At 41.0% G+C, this 18,911-nt stretch overlaps 2 protein-coding genes across 2 annotated transcripts in view; one reads left to right on the forward strand and one right to left on the reverse strand.

Annotated features, from left to right (window-relative positions):
- Nucleotides 1–1,019: 1,019 nt before the first annotated feature.
- Nucleotides 1,020–13,513, reverse strand: LOC106914181 (zinc finger FYVE domain-containing protein 1). The gene is made up of 12 exons (XM_014980807.2): nucleotides 13,295–13,513; nucleotides 12,366–12,647; nucleotides 10,435–10,657; nucleotides 9,709–9,926; nucleotides 9,441–9,547; nucleotides 8,547–8,655; nucleotides 8,350–8,447; nucleotides 8,155–8,272; nucleotides 7,822–7,992; nucleotides 6,659–6,851; nucleotides 2,511–2,609; nucleotides 1,020–2,348 (listed from the first exon to the last, which is right to left on the reverse strand). The coding sequence occupies exons 1-12, from the start codon at nucleotides 13,409–13,411 to the stop codon at nucleotides 2,116–2,118; spliced, it is 1,968 nt and encodes a 655-aa protein (XP_014836293.2). The 5' UTR covers nucleotides 13,412–13,513; the 3' UTR covers nucleotides 1,020–2,115.
- A 2,563-nt stretch (nucleotides 13,514–16,076) lies between these two features.
- The window catches only part of dpf1 (double PHD fingers 1), a 58,518-nt gene continuing 55,683 nt past the window's right edge, over nucleotides 16,077–18,911 (forward strand). The window contains exon 1 of the mRNA XM_014980806.2: nucleotides 16,077–16,361. Within this exon, the coding sequence (XP_014836292.2) occupies nucleotides 16,162–16,361 (200 nt within the window). The 5' untranslated portion in view covers nucleotides 16,077–16,161. The remainder of the gene's footprint in view (nucleotides 16,362–18,911) is intronic.

Raw genomic sequence — 18,911 nt, forward strand, 5'->3', positions numbered from 1 at the left:
GATGTGGACCAGAAATGTCCTCATTGTTAGATAGATATAAGGAACCTCAGCAATGTAGAGTGGACACATATTTCCAAATGAGTCTGTTCAAAGAAAGCAAAGTAACTGTTAAAGGGAGCATAAACTTTTGGAACCACGTTGCTGCAGAGAAGCGGCTTTTTCCGGCTTCTAACTAGGACGGCTTAGTAGTAACCCACCCACCGAGACAGTCTGAACAGTCAGGAGCAGGTGGTCTCATGTGAAATTTACTCCTGTGTTGTTGAGCTGCTGATGTTCATGGAGCGCCCTCCTGTGTACAGATAATGTACTACAAACCAAGATCACGCTGTATGACATCTAAAAAAAGTTTAATAACGCGTAAAAGTTAGTAAAACGAATCCAACTCTTACAAGGGTCTGTCTGCTTTCAAGGACGAGATAAAGGTTATGCTTTTAGGAAAAAAAAACAACATAAAATGTTTACAACTTTTTTAAACCACAAATTGGATAATGTTTTCCTTGTGGCATAATGTGTGTATCGGTGCCTTTAAAGGTCACCTGGATGCTGTTTTAGGAAAAGGCAGCTCTGCAGCCCTTAATTAAAAGTGAATTAGACACACAGCCAAAACTTTTTACAAATACAAGCGAGTCACATACAGAGCTGACTCACAATAATGATTACTGCAGATCATTGTCTGAACATTAACACTTACAGAATGTCACCAGAAGAAAACACAGTTCTGGCTAACACTGTAATTGTTGTGAACAAATCAGCTGTCTGTTATATAAACACAGAATCTGTTCATTTGAAAAGTTTTATTCTGCCAAGATGGGAATCATACTGGGAGCCATGCATCATAACCAAAACTAAGAAAATAAATTGAATTGCAGTAAATTCCTGGTATCGTGGGCTGAAAGGCTGAAAAGCTGAAGATTCTCACCAATATTAAGACTTTCTGATCATCTCACATTTTAGAGGCGATTAAAATGCTGGTATATTGTTCATCTGCGAAGCAAAGAAATTCAGTCACACAAAGAAAATTAGTTTCTTTTCTTTATTTGGTCAGTTATTTTATTTAAGATCAAAGTCAAGAGTTTCAATTACCAGAATTGAATAAAAACTGCATTTTACACAGAAAAATAAACTAGAGCAGGAATCTGTCACAAAGAAAAGTGATTAGTTTTTAAACCAGACTTTCAATGTTGTATTTACATGTGACTAAGTGAGACTGCATTTCTGGTTTAGTGCAGCTGCATTAGCTTTCTGAAAAGTAAATCTACCCTAATACTCAAGGTTTTTAACCCACTGGAATGTGCTAAGATATTGATTTTATTCTCATTGCTTTCGCTATATAGCAAATATAACTGTAAATGATGGTCAAGGCAATAAGTGAAAGAAATTCATAATTAATGATATGTTTAATTGAGTAGAAATATACCCATGAAGGCACACGCTGCTGCAGGTGAACCTCGTGAACCACAGGAACACCTCAAACTTTGTTTTTATAACTCCAAGGTTTTCAGTCTCTGCTCTCTGTGCAATGAGAGACCAAAAAAGATGCTTCCTATGGCTTGGGGGAATTAAGAAAATCCAAACAATTCCCTTTTACTTTAAATTAACTAGTTAGTAATTCCGGGTAGGTATGAGCAGCCAGCTGCAGGAAGGGAGGAAACAATAATCTAAACGTCAGTCTAAGAGTTTAAGTTCTGCTGCAACTTCATGAGAACTGAGGAGATAAACATCAGACATGATGAAAACTGTCTGTTAAAAGTTAAATGTGCAGCTTGTTTTCTTGTCCAGTTTGTTTCAACGTTGCTTGATGCTGAGAGGCTGCAGAAAAAGTGATCTCCGGCTGGATTGGACGTCTGATGCAGAACCAGTTTGTAAAGTAAAGGCAGATAAGAGTGAAGCAGATACTTCATCAGAGCTGACAGTTAGCACCCCTCCTAGTGATGATATCAGGCCTTTGAGGCTCCTCACATTTTGAGGCTCCTCAAAGCTGATTCCAGTTCAGTTTCTTAGTGCCGTTGGGTTGATCCCTCTCAGGTTCCTGGAGCAGCAGCGTTGGGATTCACAGCGCTGAGAGGGACCATCTGAGGAAGACTGGGAAGTTGTTCCGAACGTGGCGGGGGGGGGTCACAGGGTGTCGGTGCGAGCGAAGCAGCCGTCGCACACCCTGACCGGGTGGTCCCAGCCTCGGGAAGGAACGGCCTTGATGTGGGTGGAGCAGGGGCCACACACCCCCTGACCACAGGCCCTGCAGTGGTGCTTGGACATGGTCAGGGTGAAGGCCTTTTTGCATTCATGGCACTGGGTGATGCTGTGGTCCGGGACCCAGTAGTCTGGCCGAGCCACGTCCTTCACGAAAGCTGATCAGAGAGAAAGAAACAAAAACAAATAATAAAATATTTTAGCTGTCATTATTTAAGGATATTGACAAGTTGTGAGATATTGGCTCCCTGGCAATGCAAAAATTTACATGAAAACATGAGGTTTTACTGATCTGTTTTGTCTGATATAGCAGGACTCACAGCGGGGGTAGTCCAACGCCGTGGTGACCATGTCCACTGTGGACTGAGCCACCTCCGTCACCCTGCGAGCCATCAGACCGTGAGACTCCACGTTACTCACTATCGGAAAGAAAAGTACAAGCAAAGTGTCACAAACATCACCTCATAGTATGAGGGGCCGTTTAGGACAAAATTTACGTTTTGTCTCTCACACACTACCAAAAACTCTCGCACACTCAAAAAAATTACGTTTTGTCTCTCACACACTACCAAAAACTCTCGCATACTCCAAAAAAGTAGCCACGCACACTCAAAAAAATTACGTTTTGTCTCTCACACACTACCAAAAACTCTCGCATACTCCAAAAAAATAGCCACGCACACACAAACGTTAACTTTCTCGCTCACATACACCAGTACCAGCTCGCTCACATACACTACCAGCTCGCGCACATACACACAAACGTTAACTTTCTCGCTCACATACACTAACAGCTCGCACATTCACAAACGTTCACTGTCTCGCACACATACACTGCTACCAGCTCGCACATTCACAAACGTTCACTGTCTCGCACACATACACTGCTACCAGCTCGCACATTCACAAACGTTAACTTTCTCGCTCACATACACTACTAACAGCTCGCACACACACACAGACGTTTATCTCTCACATACACAAGACTAAAGTTGAACACACACACACAGTACTAAGACTCGTTTTTTGAATGTGTGAGAGCGAGACTTTTTTTGAATGTGTGAGAGTTGTCACGGAAGAGGCGGGGCATAATTTTTGGATCAAACTGCGCATGCGTAGATCCTAAACTATAATTTTCCATTTTTGACTCACTGTATGTTGTATCATTTAGTATATTTGTGTTTTTAAATATATATAAATATATTGAAACTATCTTTCAATAGCTACCTTATATTAAACTATGTTAAGGACAAATGTCAAAGATAGTGCAAATATTTTGAAAACAAAGTAAAAGATCTTGCAGGTATATTAATCTCCTTCCTCCTTCATCAGAAATGAAAAATTATAAATGCACACTATGTGTTGGGAGCCTGTGTTTGTTGACTGACTTTTATTTGTCAGGCTTACGAGACAAAAGCTGAAAAAAGATCGATTTTCTTCGCTTTCAAAATAACACAAAACAGCGAAAAAAGACCTCCACACCGGACCTCGTTTATTTATGTATGTATTTTTATTTTGATAGCTGCCGATTAAACTGAAAGTTACACATTGATATGATCATATGAGTAGTTTTTACCGAGAAATCGATCAGAAGCGCCGTGAAAATGGTCAGATTCACCGGATCCACGTCTCTGGCTGCAATGCGCGCTCCCGTCACAGGGGGAACAGATTTTCACGGGGGAACAGAATTTCTCACAAGACCTCTTAATAATTCCTGTAATGCTGGCACCCAGTGGACAGATTGTAATACAGCGATTTTGCTATTTTTAATCAATCAATCAGATTCATTTATTTCTATAGCACATTTAATCTACAAGAAAATTAAACGTTCTATATATATTTAAAATATATATAGCACAAATATACTAAGTAATAGAACATACAGTGAGTCAACAATCGAAACTTAAGGTTTAGGATCTACGCATGCGCAGTTTGATCCAAAAATTATGCCCCGCCTCTTCCGTGACAACTTTCACACATTCAAAAAAGTCTCGCTCTCACACATTCAAAAAGAGTTTCGCTCTCACACATTCAAAAAAAGTCTCGCTCTCACACATTCAAAAAGAGTCTCGCTCTCACACATTCAAAAAAAGTCTCGCTCTCACACATTCAAAAAACGAGTCTTAGTACTGTGTGTGTGTGTTCAACTTTAGTCTTGTGTATGTGAGAGATAAACGTCTGTGTGTGTGTGTGTGCGAGCTGGTACCAGTGTATGTGAGCGAGACAGTTAACGTTTGTGAATGTGCGAGCTGTTAGTGTATGTGTGCGAGACAGTTAACGTTTGTGAATGTGCGAGCTGTTAGTAGTGTATGTGTGCGAGACAGTTAACGTTTGTGAATGTGCGAGCTGTTAGTGTATGTGTGCGAGACAGTTAACGTTTGTGAATGTGCGAGCTGTTAGTGTATGTGTGCGAGACAGTTAACGTTTGTGAATGTGCGAGCTGTTAGTGTATGTGTGCGAGACAGTTAACGTTTGTGAATGTGCGAGCTGTTAGTGTATGTGTGCGAGACAGTTAACGTTTGTGAATGTGCGAGCTGTTAGTAGTGTATGTGAGCGAGACAGTTAACGTTTGTGAATGTGCGAGCTGTTAGTAGTGTATGTGAGCGAGACAGTTAACGTTTGTGAATGTGCGAGCTGTTAGTGTATGTGTGCGAGACAGTTAACGTTTGTGAATGTGCGAGCTGTTAGTGTATGTGTGCGAGACAGTTAACGTTTGTGAATGTGCGAGCTGGTAGCAGTGTATGTGTGCGAGACAGTTAACGTTTGTGAATGTGCGAGCTGGTAGCAGTGTATGTGTGCGAGACAGTTAACGTTTGTGAATGTGCGAGCTGTTAGTGTATGTGTGCGAGACAGTTAACGTTTGTGAATGTGCGAGCTGTTAGTAGTGTATGTGTGCGAGACAGTTAACGTTTGTGAATGTGCGAGCTGTTAGTGTATGTGTGCGAGACAGTTAACGTTTGTGAATGTGCGAGCTGTTAGTAGTGTATGTGTGCGAGACAGTTAACGTTTGTGAATGTGCGAGCTGTTAGTGTATGTGTGCGAGACAGTTAACGTTTGTGAATGTGCGAGCTGTTAGTGTATGTGTGCGAGACAGTTAACGTTTGTGAATGTGCGAGCTGTTAGTAGTGTATGTGTGCGAGACAGTTAACGTTTGTGAATGTGCGAGCTGTTAGTGTATGTGTGCGAGACAGTTAACGTTTGTGAATGTGCGAGCTGTTAGTGTATGTGTGCGAGACAGTTAACGTTTGTGAATGTGCGAGCTGGTAGCAGTGTATGTGTGCGAGACAGTTAACGTTTGTGAATGTGCGAGCTGTTAGTGTATGTGTGCGAGAAAGTTAACGTTTGTGTGTGTGTGACATTTTAGTATTTTTTTAGTGTGCGTGGCTATTTTTTGGAGTGTGCGAGAGTTTCTGGTAGTGTGTGAGAGACAAAACGTAATTTTTAGAGTGTGCGAGAGTTTCTGGTAGTGTGTGAGAGACGAAACGTATTTTTTTTGAGTATGCGAGGCAACTTTTTTGGAGTATGCGAGAGTTTCTGGTAGTGTGTGAGAGACAAAACGTAATTTTTAGAGTGTGCGAGAGTTTCTGGTAGTGTGTGAGAGACAAAACGTAATTTTTAGAGTGTGCGAGAGTTTCTGGTAGTGTGTGAGAGACGAAACGTATTTTTTTAGTGTGCGTGGCTACTTTTTTGGAGTATGCGAGAGTTTCTGGTAGTGTGTGAGAGACAAAACGTAATTTTTAGAGTGTGCGAGAGTTTCTGGTAGTGTGTGAGAGACGAAACGTATTTTTTTTGAGTATGCGAGGCAACTTTTTTGGAGTATGCGAGAGTTTCTGGTAGTGTGTGAGAGACGAAACGTAATTTTTTTGAGTATGCGAGGCTACTTTTTTGGAGTATGCGAGACTTTTTGGTAGTGTGTGAGAGACGAAACATAATTTTTTTGAGTATGCGAGGCTACTTTTTTGGAGTATGCGAGACTTTTTGGTAGTGTGTGAGAGACAAAACGTAATTTTTAGAGTGTGCGAGAGTTTCTGGTAGTGTGTGAGAGACGAAACGTATTTTTTTTGAGTATGCGAGGCAACTTTTTTGGAGTATGCGAGAGTTTCTGGTAGTGTGTGAGAGACGAAACGTAATTTTTTTGAGTATGCGAGGCTACTTTTTTGGAGTATGCGAGACTTTTTGGTAGTGTGTGAGAGACGAAACATAATTTTTTTGAGTATGCGAGGCTACTTTTTTGGAGTATGCGAGACTTTTTGGTAGTGTGTGAGAGACAAAACGTAATTTTTTTGAGTATGCGAGGCAACTTTTTAGGAGTATGCGAGAGTTTTTGGTAGTGTGTGAGAGACAAAACGTAATTTTTTTGAGTGTGCGAGAGTTTTTGGTAGTGTGTGAGAGACAAAACGTAAATTTTGTCCTAAACGGCCCCTCATATCATAGTGTTAGACTCACTGATTGGCTGCGTGGGTCTTACCCTGGCTGTTGGTGTCGGTGGGTCCTCGCCCCTCGTGGCAGGGCTGACACACCCGGACAGGACTGCTTCCCCAGCCCCGCTGTGGCACCGGCATCCTGTATTTGGAGCAGGGATGACAGAAACCCTCGCCGCATGATCGACAGTGATGCTTCCGATCAGCCTCCTTGAACTCCGTCTTGCATCCATGACAGGCCTGAAGGGAGGGAGGGAGACGTGGATGGACAAGTTTCAATAATATCAGTGCAAAAGCTTTGTGAGCAGGGATGTCAGTAGCTCTAATCTCTCCAATTCTTTCAGTAATGACTAATCTAACGTCTTATTTCTAATCCAGTAATCAGATTAAAGTTAGTTATCCAAGTCTACTATCGTTATCCATTTACTTAGTAGAAAGATCTACTGTTTCTTTCCTCTTGTGCCTCCAGGAGAGACGTCCCATGTTTAATACCAGGCAGCAACACAAACGTAAACAATGGAGGGAGGAGAGAGATTAGCATTTTTTTAGCTGAAAATACAAGATCTATTTTGAGTTTGTGTCAGCTACGGATGACAATATGAAGGCATGTTGTCAACAAAGTGTTGTTGTTGCACCCTTAAATGCAGAGGAGACCGAATAACGAGTGATTTCCTCCACATCTCTCATGCAGCAGTTTAATGCAATAAGGAGAGAGGGCAAAAGTCCCCTAGTGGAGGATGGAAGTACTACCAGTCGATCCCAGAATATCAACTGATTTCTGATGAATAGAGCCTGATTTCATTTAATAAAATGACATAAACATGAAAAATAAATACATAAATTTTCTTATTGCGTTTACATTTTTGGGGGGCAGGTTTCTGTTGACTAATATGAATTCATATTTATTCTAAACCCATTTTTTAATGTCAACACAGAAATGAAATAAATTTTTACTACTGCTTTTGGGAGTATAATAATAAATTTCAAACTTTCCAAACCATCTAACAACAAAAATACTATATCAAGAACAACAACATTACAACATTTGAAGAAACATTGGGGATCGCAGCTCGGTACAGTCGAGCTGACAAAGCAAGCTCCACCAGGTGGTGTGAAGCAGAGAGATGCGACTAAATGGCAGAAGGTCTCTGTTGCTGTGTTCCTGTTTCTGAGCCAGTTTTGAATCTCTGCTTTAGTTCTTGGGACTCACAATGATCTCTGCGTTGGGTCTCCAGTACGGCGGAGCCACCTGGTCGGTGAGCCAGGCGGTGACGGCTTTGGTGGGTCCGGTTCCATATTCAGACACCGACTGGATCACGTAATTCATCCCGTCCAGAACCCTCTGAGCCGCGTTCTGGTGGCTGGTCAGGAACATGTCGGACTAAAAGAAGACAGAGGGATCCAACAGAGAGGAAGAGAATCACATCAACGTATTCCGATCATGTCTGGACTGTTAAACCTACAACATGATTAAAGTATGTTGAAAATAAACTGGGGAGGTTCTGTCATTTTATTTATAGGTGCTGTAATATTGTTGCCTCACATCCTCCCAGACGTGCTTGACCTCGGAGCGGACCACGCCGCTTTCAGGGTCCTGGTTGCCCATCCAGTACTGCCTGCTCCGGTAGATCACGCCGCAGCTGGCGCACTCCAGCACGTATCTGAGTTAAGAACAGGAAGAAATAATCAGAAGCTATATATGAAACAGAGAAGAACACGTGTGTGTGTGTCGTCTTACCCTGACCAGGCGTACTTGGCCAGCCCAAACCACGGGTTGTCAGAAGAAGCTGAGGTTTTGGGCACGACGATCACCTCCCTGCCTCCTTCGTAGCACCGCTGGAGACAGAACCAAGTCAAACAGAAAGTCGGTAAATTAACTGGGCCTTCCAACAGAAACTGGGAGAGCAGTGACTCGCTGTGGTGCTGCTGACTTACTTTACAGATGAGGACCTTGTTGTTGAACTGGTGAGCAAACTGGCAGAGTCCATCCGCCATGTGGGGGAACCGGTCTCTGAGGTGATTCATGCCGTTTTTACAACGGATGCTGGAAGGCGCAGAGACAGAAGATTAGAGGAAATTATGAGGGCAGATCTGATGAAATGTTTCATTCTATTCAACCCGTTATTTTATTTTCAACTCAATATTACGGTTTTAGAAGGGAATGGCAAAAGAAAAAAAAATCATAAAATAAAATAAAAAAACAAAAAACATATGAGATTTATAAAGATAAACCTTGATTGCATGTTTTATGTGACCAAAGCTTTCTCCTAAAGATTATGCTCGGGAATTGCCACCAGGGCAGAGCTTGCTAAGTAATGGAGTGTTGGGTGACTTTTGGATGCTGGCGTGGGGTTGATAGGGCAACAGGACATTTTTCTCCAAGGAAGAGAACATGGGACCATGAAACCTCTCTGGGATTTGGGGTCGTAGTTCAGACATTATTGGGGTTTTTAAGATGCTAATCAGCTGCTCCCAGTTTTAAAGCAATGCCTTGTTGCCCCAGATTGGCATCATAATAATTGTGCAAAAGCAAAAAAGTAACAGGAAGAATCCTTCCAGATGCACGGCATCTAAAACAACGATCAGACGGGACATTTGTCCAAACATGCAGCATGTCAACCAAAACAATTACGAACAAATGTTTACAAAATGAACAAATAAGAACTAACATGACAGAGAGACTCCAGCATGCTACCACCACGAGCAGCAAAAAAATAAAAAAATAAAAAATCCTGTATTCCAAGCCAAAGAAATGCCTGAACATTACATTTCAGAAGCATTTGACAAAAAGTGTTCCAGTAAAGTCTGCAGACTGTTGGACCAACTTACTTGCAGCTGAGGCACACAGAGGAGCAGGTGAAGTACTCATCAGGGAAGAAGGAGTACAGCGTCATTTTATCGTCTAATAGTTCTCCACTGAAACGCTCGCTCAGAGCCTGACAAGCAGAGAGGCCGAGAGCTTAGAGGGAGGAAAAGTGGAACTTAAAGTGGGATGAAAGCTAAACAGAAGGTAAGGAGAATCAACCCAGAGGACCAATTAAAACTAAGAACTGCACACTTTCCGATTCATCTGCTAAAGCTCGCTAAGACCACTTACCTCCAGAGCATGAAACACGATCCCAGGCTGGCGGGGGGAGCGCGTGTGAGTGTTATTCACTTGCTGCCTGACGGCCTCCAGCAGCTTGCTGTAGTCAGTGGGGGGGGTGATGGTCTGAGTGCCGACGTACTGGACCGAGCTGAAGGCCTCTGTCCCCAAACCCAAGTCATGGAAACGCTTCTGAAGGAGAGTGTCAGCAAAACCGGGCCCCTCCGAGTCTAAAGGAGTGGATTTTAAAAAAAATATATCTTAGTACACTTGAGATAAAACAAAACCAACTTACAAGTAACTTTTCAGCAACATATAGCAGCTTGTTTCAAGTAAACAATTTCTTAAAATTGATGAAAAAGTACTAGTTCCACTTGAATATTATTTTATTTATAACATGGGAAAAGTCTATAAGTGAAATAATCTGCGGAACTAGAACTTTTTCATCAATATTAAGTAATTATTAACTTTAAACAAGCTCCTATCTGTTGCTGAAAAGTTACTTGTAAGTTAGTTTTGTATGATTTCAAGCCGCACTAAAACATTTTCAAGCTATAAACCAGACCTAAAATACTTTGTAAGATTTTGTGTTTTTGCAGTGTAGAAAACCATGTGTCCTTCCCTTCCACTTCACAATAACACACACATAAAATCCTGAAGTTTGTGGTTATGACAACATGCGAAAACATTCAAGCGGTATGAATATTTTTCCAAGGCTCTGTACTGTGTTTTTCATACCCTGGCCCAGCAGCTGCGTGTGTGTTGTCTCCTGAAAGACGATGACTGCGGGTCCGAGAGAGGACAGAGGGACGTCCAGACCGCACCGAGTGGACAGAGCCTTCAGCTCTCGGGTGAAGTGCTTCAGGTAGGCCCTGGACGCGCTGCTCAGGAACTGGAACATGTCATTGTGGAGACGCTCTGCCCTCGTGCGATAGACGACGATATCGGACACGGCCAAAACCTGCCAAAGACGAGAGAACGTGTGTGTTCACTTACTGAGAGAATGGCAGAAGATTATTGTAATGCAGGCATCACAATATCACATCACAAGAACAGAAAGATCCAGAGAAACTCCTGGTATATCTATTCTTATTCTGCTTAGAACAGGAACATTTAGTTGTAAACTTCACCCAATCCAGAGCAGGAATGAGAACAAACTTAAAATCCAGAGAAACTCCTATTAGTGTATCTAGAGAATCTATTCATTATCTTAGATCAACACTTAGCATTAAATTTTTAATATCGGAGCAAGACCTAGTGAAACTACTAGAACAAACGTAGAAAGTCAGAACAAGAATCCAGAGAAACCTCTACTAGTTCATAACTTACTTATTCTTATTTTTATTAAACATGGGGAACCAATATGTATTTTTATACTTTTTTCTATTAGTTTATCCAGAGAAACTCCTATTAGCTTATAAATTGTGGAGTAGTTTTTGTTTTGCTTTCTTTTGTTATTTTGGTTGTATTTCCTCTAATTCATGTAAAGAACTTTGAATTGCCTTGTTGCTGAAAATCTGCTATATAAATAAAATTACCTACCTTACATATAAAACAGAACTCATAGCATAGCACCAGCTGAAAAGAAAATCAGGTAATAAAACAATAAACTAATAAGTTATTGGTCAGCCACACTGATTTTTAGTGAAACAGAACCAGCAGGGACCCCAGAACACACTGTCCCCACTACCAGACAATAAAGGTGATAAAATGTTATAACCGTGTATCATCATCATCCGACTATTTTTCTCTCTAAGAGCAAACCTCTGAGCTCAAACTCAGTTTTAATCCATAGCTGGCTCTGCTGGAGCTATGGGATAAAATAACACAGACTGACTCTTTTTACAAGTAAACTAAATTCTGCAAGCAATTAGTTGTACTGGATTTTAATTTTGTGTATCAGAGTGAAAGCGGGTTAATACAAATAAAGGGTACTTTTTGAAGATTTTATGAAAACAGCACTTTCCTTTGACTTCACAATTATGCGCAGTCATGTAGGTCCGGGTCATAAAATTATGGTAAACACATTGAATTTTCTTTATTTCAACAAGAAGAGATGTGAAAAAGTTCAAGGAGTATGAATATTTTTTGCAAGGAATTGTAGTGCAGGACTTTAGTGTCACAAACTAAACAGCAATAAATAATTTATTTTCTACGTCAGTTTGTGCAGGAGTCCTACAAGTGCTAGTTTTCCCTGATATTAATATTTTCAGCAGACGTTCTCCAAACTGAAACTGTTGAGTGAGGACAGCAAACTCTTGCAAGGCAACTTCTGAACAATTATTTTTCTAATCGATTATTATGATGATTATTCTTTTAATCGGATAAAGAGATTGGTTTTATTTGACCACAAAAGCCCTTTACAACATATAAGAAACACATTAAAATATGAAAATAAATAATTCAATTAATGTAATTATTTAAATAAGAAAATAAATATTTATTCCCTAGAATGCAATGACATATTACTCCTAAAGTGTACATTTGATTATCTGTAGCAAAGGATGCACCTGCTTGTGGGCAGACACAAATAAAGCCAGCTAAGTAATGGCTACTGGAAACACCTCAACATGACAACAAGCTGTAGTGCTGCCTGTCCTTAGCCATGCAGAAATAGATAAGTTTATAGATTTAAAGTATTAAGACCAATCAGAAAACTTTAAAATCACCTTTAGAAGAAGACGCATTCTCTGGTTTTGATTGGCTGCTGCTCCCAACAGACCCTCTGTGTCCAGGGCGATGAGGCCCAGGGAGGGATTGTAAGCGGCCCACACCCCCACTGTGCAGGAGCTGGGGGACTTGGAGGTGTAGAACACGCTCTCACCCCCAAACAGGATGTGGTTGAGCGTGTGGGACTTGCCATCTCCGGTGTTGCCAAAGATGGAGAGGACCTTGACCCCAGTGACGTCCGCACAGCCGAGCCTCTCCACAAACTCAGCGTCATTTTTCACCTGGGAGAGGAAAGACAGGATGAGGCAGAAAGCTGTATCTGTGAGGTCGAAGCATGAGATCACTGACTCCAGTTATTACTCAATTAGAATGAGTCTGGATGAGGATGACAGAATCATCAGGACAAAACATAATAAGAAACCAATTCATCCCGTTGTGGGGTCAGAGCAGTTGCATTTCCAATCGATGTCTTGATGAGCTTTAACATGTTTAGAGAAGTAAAGAAAGTCCTTATCTAGCTGCACTTTGATCACGTAATAAAAACAAAGTGAGAGTGCCTCCCTGTGGGTCAGAAGAGTATGACTCACTAGGTGCTTTCCCAGATGACAAGACAACATGCTGCTCTGTTTCCTTCTGCAGTTAAAACCACTCTAAACATTTCTGGAGCATTATCAAAACTTACACGTTAAAAGTAGACATCTTAACGCTGCTACATGTTTAGATAAATGGCTGGAAACAGCGAATCGTTAAAAGGAGCTAACTTCGCAAATTTAAAGAGAACTGTTTATGTTCGAAAAGATGTATTAAAAAAAAGAGAGAGAGAAATATTTCCCTGTATGCAGCTTGAGGCATGGGCCTCCATTAGAGGGAGTGTTAGCTCCGCTTTAGCCAAACAGCTAGCTGTTAGCTTTAGCCCGGCTAACTTTACCTTCAGGTTTTCCTGTTCGTCCACCAGCAGGAAGCTCCGGGCCCCCTCCCTCAACTCCTCTGACTTCTTTGGGCCGACCGACAGACTATCCATTTCCTTCATCAGTATTTCCGACATCGTCCTTTAAACATTCAAAACATAGCGGAGACACCAAAACGCAAAGCGAAAGTTCAGCATGACTGTCAATCACAACAAGAGCCACAGAGAGTGAAGCGCCGTACGGTATGGTAAGCAAAATGATCATATAGTAAGAGGCTTGGTAAACTGGTAGATGTTCAGTGATAAGCTGTTCTCGTAAGTAAGAATTACAGCCGTAGCCACTTAGAACGCGATTTGTATCCGTAATTGTACGGACATAAATATAGTATAGTAATAGTGATTGTATAGAAAATTGAACGCCCAGAGTGCTGTTTAATTTAATGCTACATCAACCTGCCATAAAGAGGTTTGAAGGAAAAAAATCCCTCAAAGATATGCCTTATACAGCGTCATTGATACATTTGTGCACGGTTTTTGAGCACCACCTTGTGGACAAATGTAGTAAAGCAGGCAACTTTGCCATTCACAAAACTGTAGACACCAAGTTATGGCAACATGTAAATTTAGAAAAAGATGGTCCACATGTTTACTCCTCTGACATCTATTCATAAAAGTAAATTAATTATCAATGGCGACAAAATACAATTTAAGTTGTAATGTTTGATTTACAATTTCAAACATGAATGCTTCACAAAAACCTTCCCCCACAATTATAGCTACCAAAGCAAAATCTAAGTTTTCATTTAGCTGTCAAAGACTATTTTACTGGAGCAGTGCCGCCATGTTAGAACTGGTTGCTAATGTTCATTAAATATTTGTTAGCACAGATCTATAAATATCGCATGTCACCGAATGGCTTCAGAGCGGCGCCACTGCTGCGAACATGACACATACAGTAAAAAAAAAAGAAAAATCTAACATCGACACTATGTCAGGTCTCCGTTCCTTCCTTCTTTCCTCTTTATTACACATCTAACACATTGCTTTGCAATTTTCATGAAATGAAATTGTTCAGATCCATCAAGAGGCCAGAAAACAAAAAAACGATGTCTCATACAAGGAAGAATATGGATCAAGTGAAGAGCTTGAAGAGAGTTTTGCTTGGGGCTCATCCAGTGCAGACACATGTCTGAAAGAATCAATTACAGATCTAGACCCGAGCCATCACCTCTGATTAGTTAATAATTTAGGATGCTCCTATGCCAGGCTTCATAGATAATGAGATAAAGCATGGTCAATTCATGTGTCATCACTTAATATACACCGGTCAGCTATCTTTATCGGTACTCCTGGCATACTTGTATAAAATGTTTTTTTGTTTTGTTTTTTTTATCTTTTACAGCAGACACATAATGTTTTTTTTTATTATTTTCTATTACTAAATTATCAGTTGGTATGAATTGTATGGGATCTTAAAAATGTCACTGTTAGAGAATAAGAGCAAAATGTAATATTTTGGAATCACCTAGTCCCCATAGCTGCTACTAGACATCATCTGGCCAACTGTTTTTTGGGAATCATACCAGAAAAATTGCTTTTCTGTCCTACCATCCCAAATATAAACATTTAAAGTTTGCTCATAGCTACATAAACTCACATGATACTGAAGATTGATGTCTGCGCAACAAACTTTCCAGGTGAATTTGGTTCAAAACAAAGAGTGAATATGTGGAAAATGACATTTTGCACAATGTTAGGTACAGTGGAGGATCTATTATGCTGTTGGGCAGTTTTGCTTCAAAATGCCACGGGGAACTTATTAAAGTACATAAACCATGACAAACAGATAAATTTGAAAAGAAAATCTAGTGGACCCCACCAGTAATTTGATTGTGGATCACTGGAAATTTCAGATGGATTATGATCCAAAATATATCATGAGATCGACAAAGAAATGGTTCATCAGACTAACATCAACCATCTAACACAGATATCTAATTCGCTATGAAGAGTGAGCTGGAGAGTAAAGAGCATAAGAAAGGACTGGGGACTCTGGATTGTGTAAAGTGGCTGTGCCCAGTGGAAAGGTCAAAGATCACATGCTTTCGAAGAAGATTTCTGTTTTGTTGTCAAAACACAACAGGAATCTGTTATAAACATCAAGGGAACCAACAATTGTGGTGGGTTTTAATATGGGCTATAAGGGCAGTTGCCCAGGGCAGCATTACAGAGGGTTGCACCAGATTATAAATCTAACATCTATGTGCTGTGTCCACGACTTAATTTCTAAAGCTTTTATGCATGTCAAAGCGGGATGTTAGGTTGCAACAGACGGAAGAGCCAGCACAGCCACAGGTGATTTTATAAAAATAAATTTAGAGAGAATTATCTTACTCCTGAAAGGAAATGGACTCAAATTAAATGCTGGACTTTTATAATTTTCTTATGCTACTGAAATAAAAGATTTAATTTTAAGGCATATCCCCCTTTTTTATAATGGGTGCCAATAAATGTCTTAATTATCTGTAAACCGCAGAGTATTATTTAACACTTTAATATGTGTAATAGGAGTTTCCAGGCTGAACCTTTCAGATAGATAATTTCCTTCATTTGCATATACACTCCTACCACCTCTTTAATTAAAACTTACATTGGAAGCTAAAAGTATTCTAGTAATCTAATTTATCACCAGATTAGACAGTAATAGATTCATAGTCATCCATGCAACATAACTCTATAAACGATCACCCTCCCTCCCCCCTTTCTCTGTAAATTGGGATGGGGGATGGCTTTGCCCTTACAGGTCCGAGGCGGGCTTGTGGTCCACTGGCACCGCTATCCCCTCTGGTACTTGTAGTGCCCACCGCTTCGCCGTGTGACAAGCAGACATGCGCAAAAAACTACACTTCCCCGAAGCTGTCACTGAGCGCTCCCGTCTCCCATTGGCTGGCTCGGTCCAGCCGCAGCCCCAGAGAATGAATGAAATTGAAATAGCTGCTACATTACATGTACAATACCGGGCTCTGCGGTGTTGCATTCTATCATACTATACCAAAATGGCCACAGCGGTGCAGAACCCCCTCAAATCGTAAGTACCGGGCATCTTGTGGGCTTTTGCGCCTTTTTCGTGTGTGTTTGTGCATGCTGTCAGCGCAACCTCGGCGCTTTTGGAAAAAAATAATAAATCACAGATAATTCTCAGCATGATCATCAGCATGTCTATATACATACAATGCACACAGCAGACACTGGGATAATGTCAGGGGATGCGAGTGAGCAGAAAAGTTGCATTTTAAGGATCTCGGTTTGGGGATGGAAGTGTTTTGTATGTGCGCTCCGGTGCAGTTCATAAAACCATTCCCCTGATCCAACAGCGGCGTGTGTGTGTGCAGGGATATGGAGGAATGCTGGAGGTAGGTTTGGGTGACCCGGCATGTCCCTTGCCAGTGTAACCAGCCAAGATCACGGTCAGTCAGGCTGTGGAGGCGGGCTGGCCGCAGTTCTGGATGGCTTTAAAGCAGCTTGAACTGAGCACTGTTTCTAGACCAAGAGGAGGTAAACACAGCTGCTGGTTTTAGGATGCAGCTTTACCTTCCGGACGCCTCGGAGATGGACAGGCGGGATAAATACGCCGGTCAGAGAGCTGCGCTCATCCTACGCGCGTTTAAGCCGCATTTACACTAACCTTGTATGCATACAGCATCACGTTTGCTTCTTTATGGAGATCCGCTTTGCGCATCGGTTTTTAGTGGTTCTACTTCTTTTTTTATTATTATTATGATGATGATGAGGTTTATCTCAGAGAAATGCAGAGGTTGCCCGCCTTATGGGCTCCCGGCCAAAAAGGTTAGCGGATGTGCTCCTGTCAGTGGGTGCTTACACTAATCCAGCCAAAATATTCCACAATGGCTCCGATACGAGCCAACCGTGATGTGCTGGAGCGCTCCAAGCCGCTCCGGCTTTAAGCAGTTTGAAACAAAGAAAAGTCTCGGGAAGCAGAGCTGTGTGCGGCAGCAGGGACTGACATCGGACGCATGTGCCAGTTCCGTAACTACCTGAGACCAGATTACACATATGGATAGTCGCTCTGCTTTTCACTCTGATGTGCAGACACGAGACATTTCGTGCGATCCAGCGCGCGGCCAGCCTACATGTGGCTGCTTTGAATATCACTTCACAGCAGGCAGGAAACCTGGGTGCTATGGTGCTGATTGGAGGGCTGCTCTGATTGGCTGTCAGGGTATTTTAGTGTTTTTGGTTGATTGCTATTGTAATTAAACACCAGCCAGTCCCCAGAAATAAAATATTCCCTCTTCACTAGAATAATTTTAACTCCAGAATCTCCACCTGTAGAGATTCAGGCAAATTTCTTTTTTTTTTTCTTTAAAAGCTATAATATAAGAAGACAAATGTATGAACAGCATTTTAAATATTTTTGTAGCCTTCCTGCCTGCCTTGAGCAGTGATAAATTATTCATATCAAGATCAAAGACATCAAACTGGATGTGTAAAATTCACTCTAAAGGAGGGTTTTAGAAATATTTTAAAGCAAAGACACAACGGTTACACAATTCACATTTTAAATTTTCCACTGCATCTTGTATTAGCAATTAGCTTAGCATTCCCAAAACTGCAGTCTGATTGTTTTGAATGGAGAATGTAGCTCATTATTTATCATTAAAAATTCCACAAAGAACATTTTAAAATTCAACATACTAGACAATTTTAAAACTCAAAGGACTTAAACAGGAACCTTGCCTTCCTCTGTTCTTCCTCCCTGCGGAAAGTGTTGCTCTCTCTCGCTCTCTTGCAGCAGGAATTAACTTCATCTAGACGTGTTTTAAACAAGTAGAGCTTCCTTTCAAAGAGCTTTTCACAGCTGTGGCTTACTTTGAAGTGGCAAAATACAACTTGGAGTATTCCTTGAGTATTCTTCAGTCAACAGCCTAAGAGCTCTAAAGTATGACATGTTTGGAAAAAGATCAAAGTTTAGAGTTTATGACCAGCTGGTAGTCAGGGCCGATCAAACACAACAGTCTCACTGTTCAGAAAACAAGATGACTTCTTTGGTGAAACGCCAAAGAAATGCCATACAGTGGTTTGTTTTGTAATATTGGGAGTATAACTTTATGTTCAGGATGGCACTGGGGGGCACCACCGGCTTAGCTGAACAAGTTGTTAATTTTTTATTTTTGCCAGTCAGCGGTGTGCTCAGTTGTTGAAATGTGTTGTTCCCGCCGAGTTGCTGCTCTTGCGGAAGTTGGTGTTTGATTCACATCTTATAAATTGAGGCTGCAGAGAATCTTGATAGTGGAAGTATTGCCTTCACCCAATATGTCCACTGTCCACTATATTCCCTAAAAATGGGGTACAAAAGAGACTAAAGCTGATGCAAAAGTTACTATCTGATTCAAGATTGATTTTTAAGACTCTGAACTGCGTTTAATCTGCTGCAGAAATTTGTTATTTTACAATGAACATATGCAATTTTTGAAGCCATTACACAATTATGCCAGCAGCATATATAAGAGAGTGTGAAAAGCACAATATATTGACTAGTCTGACATGCATTGAATTATTCTACAGTGATTATAGGTGCTTTAATTCAAATTCCCTGTTTATTAAACCTCTAATCTAC

This window comes from Poecilia mexicana, unplaced genomic scaffold (genome assembly GCF_051168715.1).
Source record: "Poecilia mexicana isolate PSO_F unplaced genomic scaffold, ASM5116871v1 scaffold_13, whole genome shotgun sequence".
NCBI classification, from domain to species: domain Eukaryota; kingdom Metazoa; phylum Chordata; class Actinopteri; order Cyprinodontiformes; family Poeciliidae; genus Poecilia; species Poecilia mexicana.

Bases quoted from the DNA above. Each gene is read 5' to 3' on its own strand.
- LOC106914181 (XM_014980807.2), bottom strand. From the start codon at position 13,411: ATGTCGGAAATACTGATGAAGGAAATGGATAGTCTGTCGGTCGGCCCA. The intron at 10,658-12,365 runs GTGATTTTAAAG...CGTCTTTGGCAG, and splicing joins GAATGCGTCTTCTTCTAAAG to GTTTTGGCCGTGTCCGATAT. The intron at 7,993-8,154 runs GTGAGGCAACAA...GTCTTCTTTTAG, and splicing joins TCAAGCACGTCTGGGAGGAT to TCCGACATGTTCCTGACCAG.